Raw genomic sequence first — 15,746 nt, 5'->3', positions numbered from 1 at the left:
AGTGACAGCCCTGCTGAATGAAAGGCTCTGACCACTTGATCATAGAAGGCTATCAGATTAGTCAAGAATGCTTTACTCTAGGTAAAGTCCTCTCTGAGATGGAAAGACCAGTGTAGGCGTACTGCCTGGCTGGGCACAACATTGAGCAATTCTGTCAGCATCTTGTGTTTAAGAGAAACAATCAGTGCTTTAGAATAAGTCATATTCAGGTGAGATTAAGTCCCTGAGTTTGCCAAATGAGGACAAAAGCCAGAAATACAACACCCACAATGTTCTGTTGCACATTGGTCCACACAGGGAAAGCAACAGCTGCCTGGAGCCATGTCAGCATGATCTTTCAAGCCTGTGATAGTTTAATTGCGCAGCTACGAGTCCTCACTGAAAAGAGTTTCATGGTATATGAGAAACTAGTTTCAACAGTGCCAGAGAGGCTGACCTTAGACTGAATCCTTACAGCCCACCACTGATGAAACATACTATCTTGCTTAGCCATACAGAACTGCATGGTAGAAGTGCCTCCTCTCATCACACTTGAATTTTTTCATTCACCATCTTTTCAAGAGCATGTCAGAAAAGTGAGTTACACCACTTGGAAAAAGCTTTCCAGAAACAGAGGCTTATAAAGGTTTTACTGCACTCACCTGCTCATTTAATTGCTCTTGTGATAAACAATCAGTTACGTCCACACAGCCCAGGAGGCACCCTGAGGGATAATCATTTGGGAATGCCACATCTGCATCAAAAGAAATATATTTTAAGGGGCACACAACTCCACACACATTGCTGGGATCTCTCAATCCCCAGGTACCCCTCCCTCCCTCGACACACCTGCACTTTTTAAGGCAGAAGAAAACATCAAGCGAGTTTAACATTCTGAAGTTCTTTTTTTCCACGTTCGGTAGGGAAAGAGCACACTGGCATAAACTGTGTGCATGCTGAAAATGGTAAAGGTTGTGCATTGCTCTCCCCACACATCCTCACCTGCATGACATTCCTGCACGTGCCATTTCAGCTGAGTGGCGTGCAGAAACACTGCACAGATGTGTGCGTAGTGCAGCCACTAGCATTCACCTGCCCACATGAGAGAACATTTGTGTGGCAAACTGCACGTTTTCCTTCTTGATTCCCACAAGGTCAGAATACACAAAAAGCCTTTAACATCCCTGTGAACAGACAGCAGCACAAGCAGCTTCTCACACACACACACACACACACACACACACACACACACACACACACACACACACTTGCTATCTTGTTGCTTGAGCCCAGAATAAAATGAAGTCCCTTGCTATCAAAACTGATCAGGGAAGTCAGGCACAATTCTCTTGTGTTTGTGCTTGGAGTATCTGAGCAGCCTAAGGACAGAGTGAAAGCCTGCCACCATACCAATTCAGCTGATGAAATGCACAAAGGATGAAGAGAATTTCAAGAACAGAAAGTAAAAAAGTGAAGCAGTAATAACTGCTCAGCAGAAAGGGCTTTCTGACACTGCTCATTATGTGGCTCAACACACAAAGATCCAAGGAGAGAAGCTCACCTTTGTGAAGCAGCATTCTATAGGTGGTCTCCAGTTCAGAGATCTCCTGAGGAGAAGGTCTTTTGGCAGTAGCTGCAATCCACAGCCGCCCTCTATGAGATGTGTACCAGGTCCTGCCCTCCACCCTAGGAGAACAACGGAGAATTTAGGACTTAGATTTCAAGAGAATTCCCACACAGACAGACTTTCAATCTAACGTTTTGCTAGGTAATTCCTGTCACTAAACTTTGCCCTGACTACATAAACCTCAAGCAGCATGTCAGAACTAGAGAAAAGCTGAGAAGGGCAAGAAATAATGCCACAAGCAAAGCATGTCCTCACTCCTACAGAGTAACAGCACAAAAGGACATCAATCTCCTGTGAAAACAACGGTATGTTGGAAGTGTGCAGGACAATCTGCCTGAATAATTCACTCATAAGCTCCAAAGTTGAGCATGCGATCTAGAGAGTAACAAATGACCAGACAGCTGCACAGGGCAGTCCTCGGCCATGGACCTCAGTGCGGGCACCAAGCACCAATGCTGCACCTGTACCAAAGCAGCCCAGATCACCTCAATGCAGAATCAGAGGCAAATCAGAATGCAGAATCAGGGAACGCTGAGATTTACGGCATCTTCAGACTGGGAGAAGAGAAAGCTTTGCTCTCTAACATGAAGCATTCTTTGAAGGAAAGAATAAAGGCTAAAGATGATTCCTTGTTCTATATTAACGGCAGGAAAGATGAATTAACATGCCAGGGGTGCTGGGCTGAAGCAGCTTCTCTTTGGAACCCAATTCCTAGGCCAGAGGGGAAAGGTGTGTGCAAGGTATGGGGTGGGTGTTTTTTGGTTTGGCTTAGTTTAAACAAAGTCTGCGACCGCTATTGGCTTCTTTATCACAGACCAAAAAAAACAGAAGAACATTTTCAGCCCATTTACCTTTCGTGTTCCAGAAAGGTACGCCCTGACTGCACTGCAGAAATGTCAGCATCTCTCCATAGCTTGAACCTTCCACTTAGCTATTTTCATGAGAGACGGATTCACTGGGCTTCTCCAACATTTTACTCTTTACCTTTTGATTCCTCTTACGAGCAAGGAAGCCCAAGGCTGGTGCATGCTGAGGCACCAACCATCATCTGAGATCTCCTGTAACTCCCGGTCCTGAATCCGCAGTCTGTTCCGCTCTGAGCCAAGCTCCTCTCCAGCACCCATGGAAGGGGTGGCTCCCCTGTGTGGGAGCAAGCCAGTTTGGTCCACCCACTTCAGCATTCAAAAGAAACAAGAAAAGGGTTAGCACTTCTCTAGTAGCAATATATATAAATGTAAATCCTACTTGAAGCTTTCCTTCACTTAAAGATAGCGTTACGTTACTCTTGCTGGAATCATTCCTCCTTCCCTGCAAAGAGAACGCTGCACTTGCACACCGTGTGCCGGCAGCAGGGAAGGCAGAGCGGATCCACTCTGCGTAGCGCTTCCTTTCTGTGCATCACAGCTAAACTACAGATTTAAAGAATAAAACTGCAGGCTGGTGTTTTAAAGTATTCATAGGGAAATATAATTTTCAAAGCATGTTCACAGCTGTCAACACTCAAAACTGGTAATCATCCTGCTTCCAGAATGCTCAGCACACACCAGTCGTATCATGATTAAAGTAGAATTAGACGCTGGAGATTACGCCCATCGAGATCAGGAAAGCTGGCAGAAAGGCTTCATTAATAGAGCTGAAAAACAACACAGCCTTAGGCTGACTCTCAGAAATTCTTCCAAATTCCTGAAGAGGTGGCAGGAGACTGCAACCCAAATAAACCAAAGCTCCTGAGAGCAGGGCCGAGAGCAGGGAACTGGCAAATCTTCTCTAACTCAGATGGCAAACGAGAATCTCTGAGACAGGGGAGGAATGAGGCACTCCTACAGGGACACTAGAATTCACAATTCTTAAGCACGGCTCTCCCACAGTTAGCCAGAATTCTGCTCTAAATGAGTTCAACTCATTCAACAAAATTCAACCCATACTGACCAAAGGAGCAGGCTGAAGAAGATGGGGATTCACTAACACACCAGAACCCGGAGTTATCTTTGCTTCTGGGTTGGCAGCTGGCTTGTTCAGTGTGCCACAATTAATGGCTTCAATAGTTTCATCCAGTCTGCAAGGACAAATGAGAGGAATGAGAATTCCCTCCTTCCCCCTGGCAAAATCCCTGCAAAAACACCTCTAACTCGAGTCTGTTTTTTTAACCACTTTCCCTAAACTAGAGGATTTCTTTGCTTTAATTTCAATGGTTATTCTTATCTACCACAGAAACTCTTCCAGGTTGGAAGCCGAGATTAATTGGTTCTGGTGAGATAGTCCTTCTGCAACAACTTTGCAGGGAAGATTTATGTCTAAAAGATGTGTTAGCTCTGCAAGTCTCACGCGGTCAGGCTTAGGCAGCGATCTCAGCAGGTCTGTGCTGAAAGATTATATGCCACAAGCCAAAAAGACCCTGAAGGAAGGAAAGGATGTGGAACTGCATCCTACAAACTGAGGTGCCCTTCAAGAGAATGGTTTGCACAGCTTTCCTCACACTTACTCTTTCAGTAGCTACTCTTCACCAGCAGCATTTTCACCTCCCTGCCCTCACTTACTTGCTGTGGTACTCAGCCATCCCACTGTCCTCCTCCAGGATCTGCCTTCCAGCAAAGTCGATGGTGACTTTTTTGGCAAGGCGGGAGGCATGGCGCAGCTCCTGCAGCTCCTGCTCTCTCTTCTGTAGGGCCTCCCTCTCTTGCTTGGAGAGCCACTGGTTGGAGTCCGTCGCAAAATAATCCGACTCGTCGTCAATGACCTGGGTGCGACGCACGCTGGTGACAAAGGACCACAGTGGTAAAAGATCGGCCCAGAGCAGCACCGTGTGCCCCAAACCTGCCTCTCTTCCTGCTCCCTTCTGCTCTCAGACACAAAGCAAAGACATCCCAACAGAACACTGGAGGAGTTCGTTCTTGTGCTAGTGAACGAGAACACCAAACTTCAGTGCTCACAGCTGGGACTTACCTGGTCCTGTCAAACTCCAACAACTTGTCTTTGTGTCTCACGGCCATCTCCAGGCCTGCTTTCAGTCTAGCTTCTTGCCGAGGCAGTAGGTCTTTGTTTACGGCATCCAAATTCCCTGAACTTTCAGCACCTGAGATAGAAAATAAATCACAGCTTCAGGGAAAGCCTGGCTGTTTAAAGGCCAGTCTCAGTGGGGCTGGCTGCAGAGATGCCCCTGAAATAAATGCCATTCATGAAGTGAAAAGAAATACCTTGCATCAACATCACCATCTGTCTAAACCAACTTCTGACCTTTCCTCCAGCCTCTTTTGCAAAGCTCCCCCTCCCAGTCCGAGAAAGCATTTAAAACTGAGTGACAATGTCTAGGCAGTGTTTAAGAGACAAAGTCTTGGTCTTTGATTTTCCTTGGGCTTTTGCAATCGCTTGAGCAATCCAAACCCATTGTCAGTGCAGGCCTCCAGGGTCCTCCTAAAAGCCAAATTATCTCCTAAGCGCTGTTAGCACTACAGAGAGCCTCCAGTCACAATACACGGACAACATTTGCTAGTTATGCACAGAGCAAGCCTTGTGCCTGCTGCTCTACAAGCTTCTCACAAACGAAATCTTCCCACAACACACCTCAGCAGGTTTGTGAGACCAGCTGTTGTTAGAGAGAGAGAGAGAGAAACAGAAATATATTCTCAGCAATAATCTCTTATTTCTTACCATTTCTGGCTAGAGGCCAAAACCCAACCAACCAAACAAAAGGAGAAAATGTTTGCCTCACAGCAACAATGGAACGGGCCAATGTATTTCACAGAGGACAACACACAGCATAATGCCTTTATTTCAGGGAAACAAAAAAGCCTTTATTTCCCTGTAGCAGCCAATCCACATTTTTTCCCCTCCTGAGACAAACAGCCATCCACATTTCAGCCTTCACCTACACAGACGATACACAAAGGGAGACCCAGCAGAGACAGAAGTGAAGCCCAACAAAACGGGTAAGAAAAGGGGATCCTGAAGTACAACAGGATCTCTACAGGAAGATTATAAACAGGCTGACTCTGACCAGCTATTGTTCCTGACGACTTGCAGGACCTCCTGCACATCAGCAGCTCTAATCAGATGTTGACACCAAGACCCACAGTAAATACTTCCCCGGTTCCTCAGCAAAGTTTATTTTCCAACCAAGAACACCGTGACCTTGGCTACATTTCAACTCAACTCAGACAAACATCCCCATAATGCAGAGGTCTTCACTGGGAGGCTGGCTATTATTTCCTTGCACTTTCCTTGTCTCCGTTCTTATTTTTAGCTCCCAAGATAAGTGTTAGATGAGAGAAGCCATTAGAAAACTTTAACCAACACCTCTCTCGCCCCGGTAAATCAGATAGCAGCACTCCATCTTCCACAGCACACATTCCACCCAGCACTTAACCCGATTTTCAAGGACTGCTGTGCTGATCCAGTTCAGAATCGATTCAGGAATGCCTGACAAGCAGCCCCAGGGCCTCTGGGTGAGGACAGGACATCGCACGCTGCCATTTGACACTCGCACTTATCACCACCCCATGTCCAGAAACGCTTGCTGAGGGCATACAGCATGCTGGCTTCCCAGCCACCCCTGTAATGCCCACCACACAGACACCATGCAGAAATGAGGGCAAGTGTCACAGGGAAATTTGAAGCTACAGCAATTCATAAACTGCCCTGGCAGTTTGCATCTCAGAGAAATGTTCAGGCGCCAGCTCATAAGAAAGAGTTTCCCTTTGACTTCGCCAACAATTCGTCATAATTATGATTTAAACAACATATACAGATATGCACACACATCTTGCTTCTACAAAGCAAGCACACAGTGAGGCAAAGAAAATGGGTTGGGTTTATTACTTTAAGATATGAGATGATACTAACCTGCCATGAGCTTCTTCAGCAGCTTCTGGCTCTTGTTTGAGTCCCGCTGAAGAATGTGCTGCTCTTCCTTAGTGCACACCTAAGTGAAACAAAGGCTGAGAAGGACATCGTGTGGTCAACCAGCTTCAGAGCTTGGGACAACAGCTCAAGGCCAGCTGCTTAAAATGGCCACGATAGCCCACGCCTTTACTCCTTCTGTGCTGTTTACATAGGGAGAACCCTGACAGCTTGCTCTTAACTAACAACCACCTGTGCAAGTTGTACAGCCTGGTTCTGCGGGCAGACACACGGCTGAGTGCTCTCAGAGGACAAGACACACTCAGAAGCTTCCTGAACAGATGAACAAGGCTTAACTCACATTCCTTTTCTGGGTTGATCATATGGAGATAAAGAAGTCTTTGAAAACTGCAGCCAACCTGATTCCAAACCTTGTCTACACCCAACCAATATCCTCTCTCTGCTGAGGTTAACTTCACTGAATCTACACTCTTTAGCTTGCCCCTTTCTCCAAAAGGTGCCCTTTCAACCAAATGCAGGACATAATGGAGATCCCAAATGATGCTGGCCCTGGCTTCTCTCCTCCCACTTACAGGCCAAGCTGGGCTGTGCCAGGAAAAGGCTGAAGCCTGGCACATGTTTTGGACACTGGTGCAATGCAGGGACAGCCCTAAGAGTTGCTCATAAATCAGGTAAGCTCCAAAGCGATGCAAATTACAAGGGAAACTTCTCTGCTCTCTTCATAAAAACACAAAAGTGACTTGAAGCCAGTAAAGTTCTTCCCCTGGCAGCAGATGCCACAGGCTCTTTCCTGCACAGCTCTGGCTCTTGGGGCATTTTGCTTAGGGAGCTTTGATCCAAGACAAGAAGCTAAATCAGCACATTTAAAGCCCTGAGCAAAATATGATTCTACATAAGAATGGCAAATAAAAAAAACCACCTCATTACTAACCAGTGAACCACAAAACAAGCAGGGTCCAGAGCCTTCCTGCTCACACACAATGCGCCCGCAGATCAAGCAGTTGTTGATGAGCCTGTGTTTCTGGCCCAGGCACTCGCAGGTGTGACGGCCAGGGATCAGGACAGCCAGCCTGTCTTGCCCTTCTTTGGTGTACAGGCTGACATATTTGGTCTTTCTCTTACAGGAATTGCTGCTGCTTGCAGTGCTGTTCTCCTGCGCCTGAGAAGAAAAATAAAGAAACTGTTCACACTGTAATACTAGCAGCAAAGAGAAAGCACTGATACTTGACCAGGCTGAGAAGATTCAGATAATCTCTATTCTGCCTAATCAGAATGAAATTTCCCCAGGTCCAAACCAAGACAACTGAAGGAGAACCTTAGGCCTACCAGAAACAATCCGAGGCATCTCACCAGAGCAAGGACATGAGGATGCTGCAGGCCCATTTGATCTCTTTGCTGCCTCTGCAAGCTGAAATCACTTGGTCTAGATGGCAGATGTGCTGTCAGTCCTGCACGTGTGCAGAGGTTTTCCATGTTCTGCACATTCACGTAAGCACAACAGACTCCAGACACAAACCCATCTCATGACACTGGGTGAGACTGGTTTCAAGTAAGAACTGCACACTAGCCATGACCAAGAAAAGGTAGGACTTAATATCTTGATGTCAGCAAGCATCATTCACATATATAAACACACTCTGGGCTTGCCATAATCGTGACGCTTAACACTCCTCTTGCAGCTCAAGAACAGCATCTCTTTGCCTCTTCTCTGCAGAAGCTTCCCTGACCGGTAGAAAAGAGGAAACCATTCCCCACAAGGCCTGTTTTAATTCACTATTGAGCAACAACTTGCCTCTCCAGCTGCTGCATGCTCAAGGATGGACACGTAGCTCACACACTGGGTTTCCCAGCAGTAGTGACACACTGCAGCATACCTCTTGCTTGGCTGCTTTCACCAGCTTACCCTGTGCTCTGCTCTAAACCAAGCTACTAGCTACATACTAGCTACGTAAACCAAGCCACATAGCTTCACAATGAGAAGATAAAGCATTTCTAGTCCTCTCAGCTCTGCCCAATTGGCTTCGCTGCCACTACCAGATTCAAACTCCACTGTTCAGCAGAAACAAAAACAGATACAGTGATCCCAACACCTCGGCAGAAGTTTCTCAGTATTTCCAATAGGTTGAGAGAGAACTAGAAGGAAATCATAGAACCATAGAATCACTCAGGTTGGACAAGACCTTAAAGATCATAGAGTCCAACCACGACCTGACCACACACCCTAACTAACAGCCCTCTGCTAAATCACCTAAATCACAGTCCCTGAGCACCACATCCAAATGGTTTTTAAACACATCCAGGGATGGTGACTCAGCTGCCTCCCTCTGGAGCCCATTCCAGTGCTTCACAACCCTGTCTGCAAAGAAGTGTTTCCTGATATCCAACCTAATCTTACCTTGGTACAACTCGAGGCCATTTCCCCACGTCCTGTCACCTGTCATCAGTGAGAAGAAACCAACCCTGCTCTGCTGCAATCACCTTTCAGCTACTGGAAGAGAGCAATAAGGTCTCCCCTCAGCCTCCTCTTCCCCAGACCAAACAGCCCCAGTTCCTTCTCCTCACAGGCCATATTCTCCAAGCCCTTCACCAGCCCTGTTGCCCTTCTTTGGACCTGCTGCAGCACCTCCACATCCTTTCTGTACTGAGGTGCCCAAAACAAAACAGAAGCCAAGGTGAGGCCTCACCAGTGCAGTGCAGGGCAGGATGACTTCCCTGGTCCTGCTCACCACACCATTCCTGATCCAAGCCAGGCAATGGAACATCATCCACCCCATAGTTCCAAAAATGTTTGTTTTGTAAATCCTTACAAACATTTTAAGCGTTTGCACTTTCCCTACTACAGAACCCTCAGTTTAAAAACATAATTAAGTTCCACCATTTATTCAGGTGCAGCCCTAACTTTTAAGATTCGTATGATCCTCCACGGCTTCACAAGGTGACACGTGGACAAATCACAGAAATTAGCTCTGGGGATGTGCACCATGCTCAATGTTTGTAGCACAAAGGAATCCATTGCAGATCTAACAACGCCAGTTAAGTGCAGCACACTTCCACACACTTGTCCTGCATAGCACACTCAGCAGAAATAAAATTCAGAAATTCAGTCTGGGTAACTACAACAATATTTGATAGCACAGGTCATCAAATTTGACAAACAGTTCTATTGAATGGAAAACAAGTCTGCTACAAAATGTATTAATTAGCTATCAGAAAGAAAGGTAATGAATGCTTGCTGGCCTTGTGCTGCTTTGAGACGGGATATCCTGGTTTTTAGTGTTTCTATTCTCATATTCTGCAGCTTCTTTCAGTAGAGCTCTAACATTGAAGGCCTCCTCTCTGGAGCAACATGAGCCTGAAATATTCCAGTTTTCCATGAAGGCTTTATTCATTGTGATCACCAAGTTTCAAACATAGCAAGAAGCAACATTTTGCACACATTCCTTAACGCCACAAGCTTCAAAACTTCACTCCCACCATTCCCAAGAATATTATTCGCCCCATGGCAGGAAAAGACTCCTATATACAGACAGAGCGAGTACTGCCTGCTCAAACCTGCATTCAGCTTCAAAAGGAGTGGCAACACAGAAACGGCCACCACGACAGACAGCCATGCAGTCAGTGTTCATGTATCAGATGCACCCACCTTGGCTAGGTCGAGGGGGGTTTTTACTTCCTCCACATGTGTGCTGGGCTCCACATATGCAGGTGTTTCCTGTTTATTCCTTCCTTTGCGTTTCCCCTTCTTTGCTTGGTCTCCAGCCCGAGGTGCCTCTGACGTCTCTGCAAGAACACGTAAGCACAAAGGCTCAGAGCAAGTGGCAATGGGACGCCCCTCAACTCCTGCATCCACTTAGGGAATGGAAATTGGCTACGTCGCAACGTACAGAAATAGGACCACCCATAGGCATTAATGGTAAATGATTTTCTACAAGCAGAATAACCAAGACTATAATCAGAATAATCAAGATACTTAACACTTCGACTCCTCCCTCCCCGTACCACTCACCATCCTTTTTCCGATAGGCCGGTAAGGGCTCAGCAGGTGACTGCGAGGACTGCTGCCAGCGCGACAGCAGCTCTTCCACAAACCTCCCCTTCTTCCCCTCGGTGCCTTGGAGGAGATCAACCACGTACTCACGGATCTCATCCTCGTTTGTTATCGACAGGATGTAGCTGCAGGACGGTGGGATGGAGAGAAGTGGGTATGGGGGCTTTTGTTATCAGGACTCCAACGGCCCGATCACACACACAAGGAACTAGCAGAACTCATCTCCCCTCTTCATACCAGGTTTTTGTGGAGTTTATAGGAAGGGAAAGGAGGTTTTCTAAGATAAATGCTTAAACAGATGCATTGGGAAAAGTCTTGTGGCTTTTTCAGTTAAATTAATAATAAAGGAAAACAAACTGCCTTTCTTCCTCCATTCTGGGCTAAGCGACATTCCCATTGCCCCATAATAATAATAAATAATCAGTGGGTTGTTGTTTGCGCTCACATAAAGTAAAAAAGCCTAAACCTAAGACAATGAGAAGCTCCTGCTTAACCACACAGAGCCCACAGCTAAACGCACACCCCTCTCAGTGCCAAAATCAAGGGCAATCCAAGGCACAGAGGTGCCACGGAGCCATTTGGAGAGCAAGTCCCCCAAAGCCAGAGAAAGGGGACAGCTGCTGGGTTCCCTAAACAGCTTCCTAACGGCAGCTGTCGTGCTGGGTAACAGACAGGTCCGAAAGAAGGATTTCCCATTTGCTCATGTAGAGGATGCGAACCAGGAGTCGAGGAGAACCGAAGGACAGGCGGGGGACCTGGGGAGGGCCGTGAGGGGAAGGAGAACCCTCAGGAGGTACGAGGCACGGGGAGGACGTGAGGAGGACCGAGGGACCGGGTTGGGGAAACGGGAGCGGAACGGGGGAGCCCAGCGGCAGCGCGATGCAGGGCGGCCCGTGGCGGCGGGCAGGCTCACCGCACGACCTCCTCGCCCACGTCCAGCCCGAAGTCGCCGCGCAGGCGCCGCACGCACCAGCCCAGCAACGCGCCGGGCACCGCCATCTTCGCGTGGGGACGGGAAATGGCGGCGCACCGCCGTCCCCCGGAAACGCGGCCCCGGCGCTCCCGTTCCGCGGGTCGGAGAACCGAGCGGCGTTCTCCTCGGAGAGCTTATCGCGTTTTGCCTCAGCCGGGCTCTGGGACAGGTCACCCTCTCAGGGCTTTGTTACGAAAAACGCAGCCTGTACGCACCTACCCTATACACAAACATCGCATACACGCATCCTTTTTTAATACTAAGTGACGGAGAAAAAGCTGGCAGAGCAGGAAAGCCTGGTGCCGCCTCCGATACGGCCGCGCTACGAGGACCGCGAGGAGCCGAGCAGCAGCAGGATGAGGGCTGCACGACCCCGGCCATCACAGAGGGCGAGGGGGCCGAGCGACCGGCCGCGGGAAGCTGCGATAAGAGACGGGAAACTGCACGAGATTCCGAGGAGGGGGACGCGGAGTTGGGCAGGAGAGCGACCGTCAGCTACAAGCGCGGTCCGGGCGGTTACCGGCTCCAGGCTGCGGCTGAGCGGCCCCTGGGCGCGGGGCTGAGGCGAAACTCGGTGAGGGGAGGAGCGAGCGCTGAGGTAACTCGCTCTCCCATTGGCGGGTTGGTGGGTCGGCGCTGAGGTAACTCGCGCTCCCATTGGTGGACGTATGTCGGTAGTGCTGCTGGCACGGGATGGCGCGCATGAAAGGGAGCGGTGTTGGCGGCGTGTACCGTAAAGGTGAGGGCCGAGGTGGGGACTTGCGTCAGGGCCCGTCGCTCACCGTCTGTCGCTCACCGCAGTGTTGGCCGGCCGCGCACCACGGAAGGTGCTCAGCTCAGGCAGGCTCAACGCGGCCCGCTCGGCGCATCGGGGGAAACCCGGTGTGTGTGAGGCCCGTTCCCGCCTGGCAGGAGGGCATCGAGGAGTTCCTGCGGCCGCAGCAGAACTGCGATCCCGACTGAGAAGCTGCAGGGAGCAGCGGGCAGGGCAAGAAAAGGCAGCACGGGGCTAGCTGAGGTCCTCAGGTCGCTTTCCTGCAGGAGATCTGTTTGCTCTCACAGTCTCGCTGAGTCCTTTCTTGCCCGCTGCCCTGCGGAACACAGCTCATCGCATGGAAAACAGCGGGCGTGATCTTAAAAAAACTGGGCTTCAGTTCAGCTTTTGAGCAGGACTAAAAGTAGACGTTTGAGAGGCTGTGGGGGAAGCTGTGGTAAAACTGGGGTGAAACTAAGACGTTTCTGAAGCACAGTGATAGCACACCGTGTCACGGAGTTCCCCGTGCCCTGAGACTTGTGGGCACAGAGTGAGCAGTGCATTCTGGAGAACTTCACCTCTGTTATTATTGCTACGGCAACCTTAACGTAGTGTTCTGCTTTGGAGTTCCAGGTTCCTGAGGCCCCCTCTCATTTCTTGTAAGTCTGGTGATTTGATGATAATACCCTCGGTGAGGCCCGTGTGAACACTGCAGCTTCTTTAATTGTGGGGGGCGAAGAAGGAAACCCAAAACCCAGTGGTCTTGAGTGCTCTCTGTAAGTAGATTTTAAAATGTTTTTAATAAAATAGGAACAAGCAGAGAACTGCTAACAGAAGTTAAACCAACTGCCGTGGCAGCATTGCCTAATTTATTTGTCTCAGTTCGTTAGAGCTCTTGCAAACATCCACAAAGACGAAAAGAAGAAATTCCCTACGCTGACAATAGATGTCAGCAGCACTTCCAGCTACCAAGGGCTGGGCTGTGCCGGTAACCCGGCAGTGCACGTTTTGCCCTTTTTTTTTTTTTTTTTTTTTTTTTTTTACATCAGAAAGGTGTCGGTGCTGTGAAGAGGTTTTGGGGCACGTAGCAAAGCAGCATTCATAGAGGTGATAGGTAGGGAATATGTGATAGTGGGGATTTGATGGTGCTGGGGCCCTGGGTAAGGACCGTTGCGGCCAAGCTCTCTGCATACCCCCTTTCCTGGTGTTTTTCTGCTTTCCTTTAAAAAAACAAGCTCATTTCTGAGGAACAAACGTACCCATTTCTGTCCATCTGAAGCTGGTTGGCCTGCACATTGCTGCTGCACACCGAGCCGATGCTGAGGCTGCTTCCAGCAGGAGAAAGGAGGACGGGACGCAGCCTCCTGCTGAGTGCCAGCGGTGCGTGAGGAGCTGGCGATTAGCGCACAGCCTGCAGGACGCCTCTCCGCTCCTCGTCGTTGCCCACTTGCCCCACGCTGACTGGGGCTGGCGACCCGTGAGGCCCTTCGGGTGGCGGCTCCTGGCGCGGCGCTGAGCGCCGCCCGACAGCGGCACGATTGTGCGCTGCGCGCTGCACAAAGCCGCATTGTCACAGCCGGTGTGTGGAATGGGGCCGCCGCGCCCCCGGCGGCAGCCGCGCTGTGACAAGTGCCCCACAGCGGGGCCGCGCAGCAGCCCGGCGCTGCCCAGAGCGGCTGCGGGAGGCTGGGGCGGGCCGTGACACGGGCAGGACAGTGCGGGACGGGGAGCGGCTGTAAACTGGAAAGGGAGGTACGGGGTGAGAACTGCGAAGTTGTTCGCTGCGAGGGCGGGGAGCCCCGGCACAGGCGGCCCTGGGGGCCTCGTACTTTAAAAAAGCAAACGGTGAATGTTAACGTGGTGAAAGCGCGCTGCCGGCTTTGTTGTATGGTTAGTTTGTGCCGTTCCGCGGCCGTTTCGTCCTCCCCGCCCACGCGCCGCCCCGACACCGGCTCCTCTTCCGCATGGCAACCGAACGCGGTTGCTAGGGCGAGCCCGCCGCCACCCGGAAGTGCTGCGGGGCGGCGCCGCCGCTTCCTCACCATAGGGCGGTGCCTGGGGAGGGGCGGGGCTTCCCCGAGCGCTTCCGGGTCGGCGCTCTCCCCGTCGAGCGCGGCGGAGGGAGGAGCAGCGGCGGGGCCTGGCCGGCCCAGCCCAGCTCAGCCCGGCGCAGCCAGGTAGGGCCCGGGGCCGGGGGGTTCGGGGCCTCGGGGCTCGGCCGTGCCGCACCCGGCCTCTTCGCGAACGAGGGCTCGTTCGCGGAGCCGCCCTGAGCGCGGGCGGGAGCGAGCGTCCGTACCCGGAGCCGCCTCACCGGGTGCGGGGCCCGCGAGCGGCTGCCCCCGGGGCTCCGTTGTGACGAGGGCTTGTCGCGGGTGGGGCCGTGCCGCGTTTCCCGGCGGAGCGGCGTCCCGAGCCGTGCCCGGGCTGCGTGCGGGGCTCCGGCTCCTTTGTGTCCCCCGGTGCCCGGGGAATCGGCCGTGCTCGGCGCGGTTTGGACGCGGGGCTGGCCGGCGGGCCGGCTCCCACCCGGGCCCCGCAGCGCCGAGCTCCTGTCTCCTCTTCCCCGGGAGGCGGTGGGCTTTGCGGGCGCGCGGCCCGGCGCCTGGCCGTAGCGCTGCTCTCCGCTCCAGGAGCACCGTCCTCGTCCTCGGCTTCCCACCGGTCCTCCGGTGCTGCCGGTGTGCGCTCGGGCCTGATTTATTTTGTTATCGGTGACCTATCGCGTACGGGCAGCCGGCTGCCACTCCCCGAGTCCTTCAGCGCTCGGTGCCCCAGCTGCTGCCTTCGATTTGCATCGATCTCCCATCTTTGTAGCGGCCGTAGTTGCTTTTTTTATTGTAATCCCCTGTCGGTACCCCCGGCTGCCTGCCGAGGCTGGTGGGCGAGCGGAGAAGAGGGAGCTTTGTTCCCATTTAGCAGCTCTTATCAAATATTAGCGGCACTTTCCCACAGAAACATTCCGAAAATACAAAGAGCTGCTTTGAGTGGTGAGCAGGGAGAGATCGCCTTCGTGCAGAGGGGTCCTCGCTGGATGTGGTGTTTTGGCGGCAAGGCTCTCCTGGGAGCGGAACACTGATGTTGTTCTGAGGGTCTGGGTGTTGTGGATGGATTTGCTGTGGTGTCCTGCATGCAAATAGCTGGGGGTCCTCTAGAAATGCTACTAATTATAAGTATTGTCAAGCAGTGTTGTGCAGGAGGGGTGACCCCAGGAAAGGTGCAACCTGTTGGCAAAAGATCTCAAATGTGTTGTGCTTAGAAAAGGTCATTCTGTCTTAGCAAAGCTCATAAAAACAAAGTGTGCTTAGAAAGCTTGGCTGGTGAGAAATAGCCAGGGATGTCTGTTCTTGGTGAAGTCGCTGCTAGCGGTGTAGTGGTACCCTGGTATGGGTGATACAGAAAGCTTTTGGCAAAAATCCTGCTGACTCCAGTGAAATACTAAACTATGGGCTCGATAAAATCGCTGCCTTCCACTTATGCCTTGCATAAGTAGCTTTTCTCCGTTCAG

General features: G+C 51.0%; 1 protein-coding gene across 1 annotated transcript in view; it reads right to left on the bottom strand.

The window, feature by feature from the left end:
- The window catches only part of TRIP4 (thyroid hormone receptor interactor 4), a gene marked incomplete at both ends in the record, with an annotated part of 28,348 nt that extends 16,838 nt beyond the window's left edge, over positions 1–11,510 (bottom strand). The window contains 11 exons of the mRNA XM_079540656.1: positions 642–733; positions 1,541–1,665; positions 2,591–2,778; positions 3,536–3,662; positions 4,144–4,359; positions 4,550–4,679; positions 6,446–6,524; positions 7,395–7,622; positions 10,107–10,243; positions 10,470–10,636; positions 11,425–11,510. Of these exons, the coding sequence (XP_079396782.1) occupies positions 642–733; positions 1,541–1,665; positions 2,591–2,778; positions 3,536–3,662; positions 4,144–4,359; positions 4,550–4,679; positions 6,446–6,524; positions 7,395–7,622; positions 10,107–10,243; positions 10,470–10,636; positions 11,425–11,510 (1,575 nt within the window). The remainder of the gene's footprint in view (positions 1–641; positions 734–1,540; positions 1,666–2,590; positions 2,779–3,535; positions 3,663–4,143; positions 4,360–4,549; positions 4,680–6,445; positions 6,525–7,394; positions 7,623–10,106; positions 10,244–10,469; positions 10,637–11,424) is intronic.
- Positions 11,511–15,746: the final 4,236 nt, after the last annotated feature.

Source organism: Tetrao urogallus (genome assembly GCF_951394365.1).
Source record: "Tetrao urogallus genome assembly, chromosome: 11".
Classification (NCBI taxonomy): domain Eukaryota; kingdom Metazoa; phylum Chordata; class Aves; order Galliformes; family Phasianidae; genus Tetrao; species Tetrao urogallus.
This window is presented reverse-complemented; position numbering and strand designations above follow the sequence as displayed.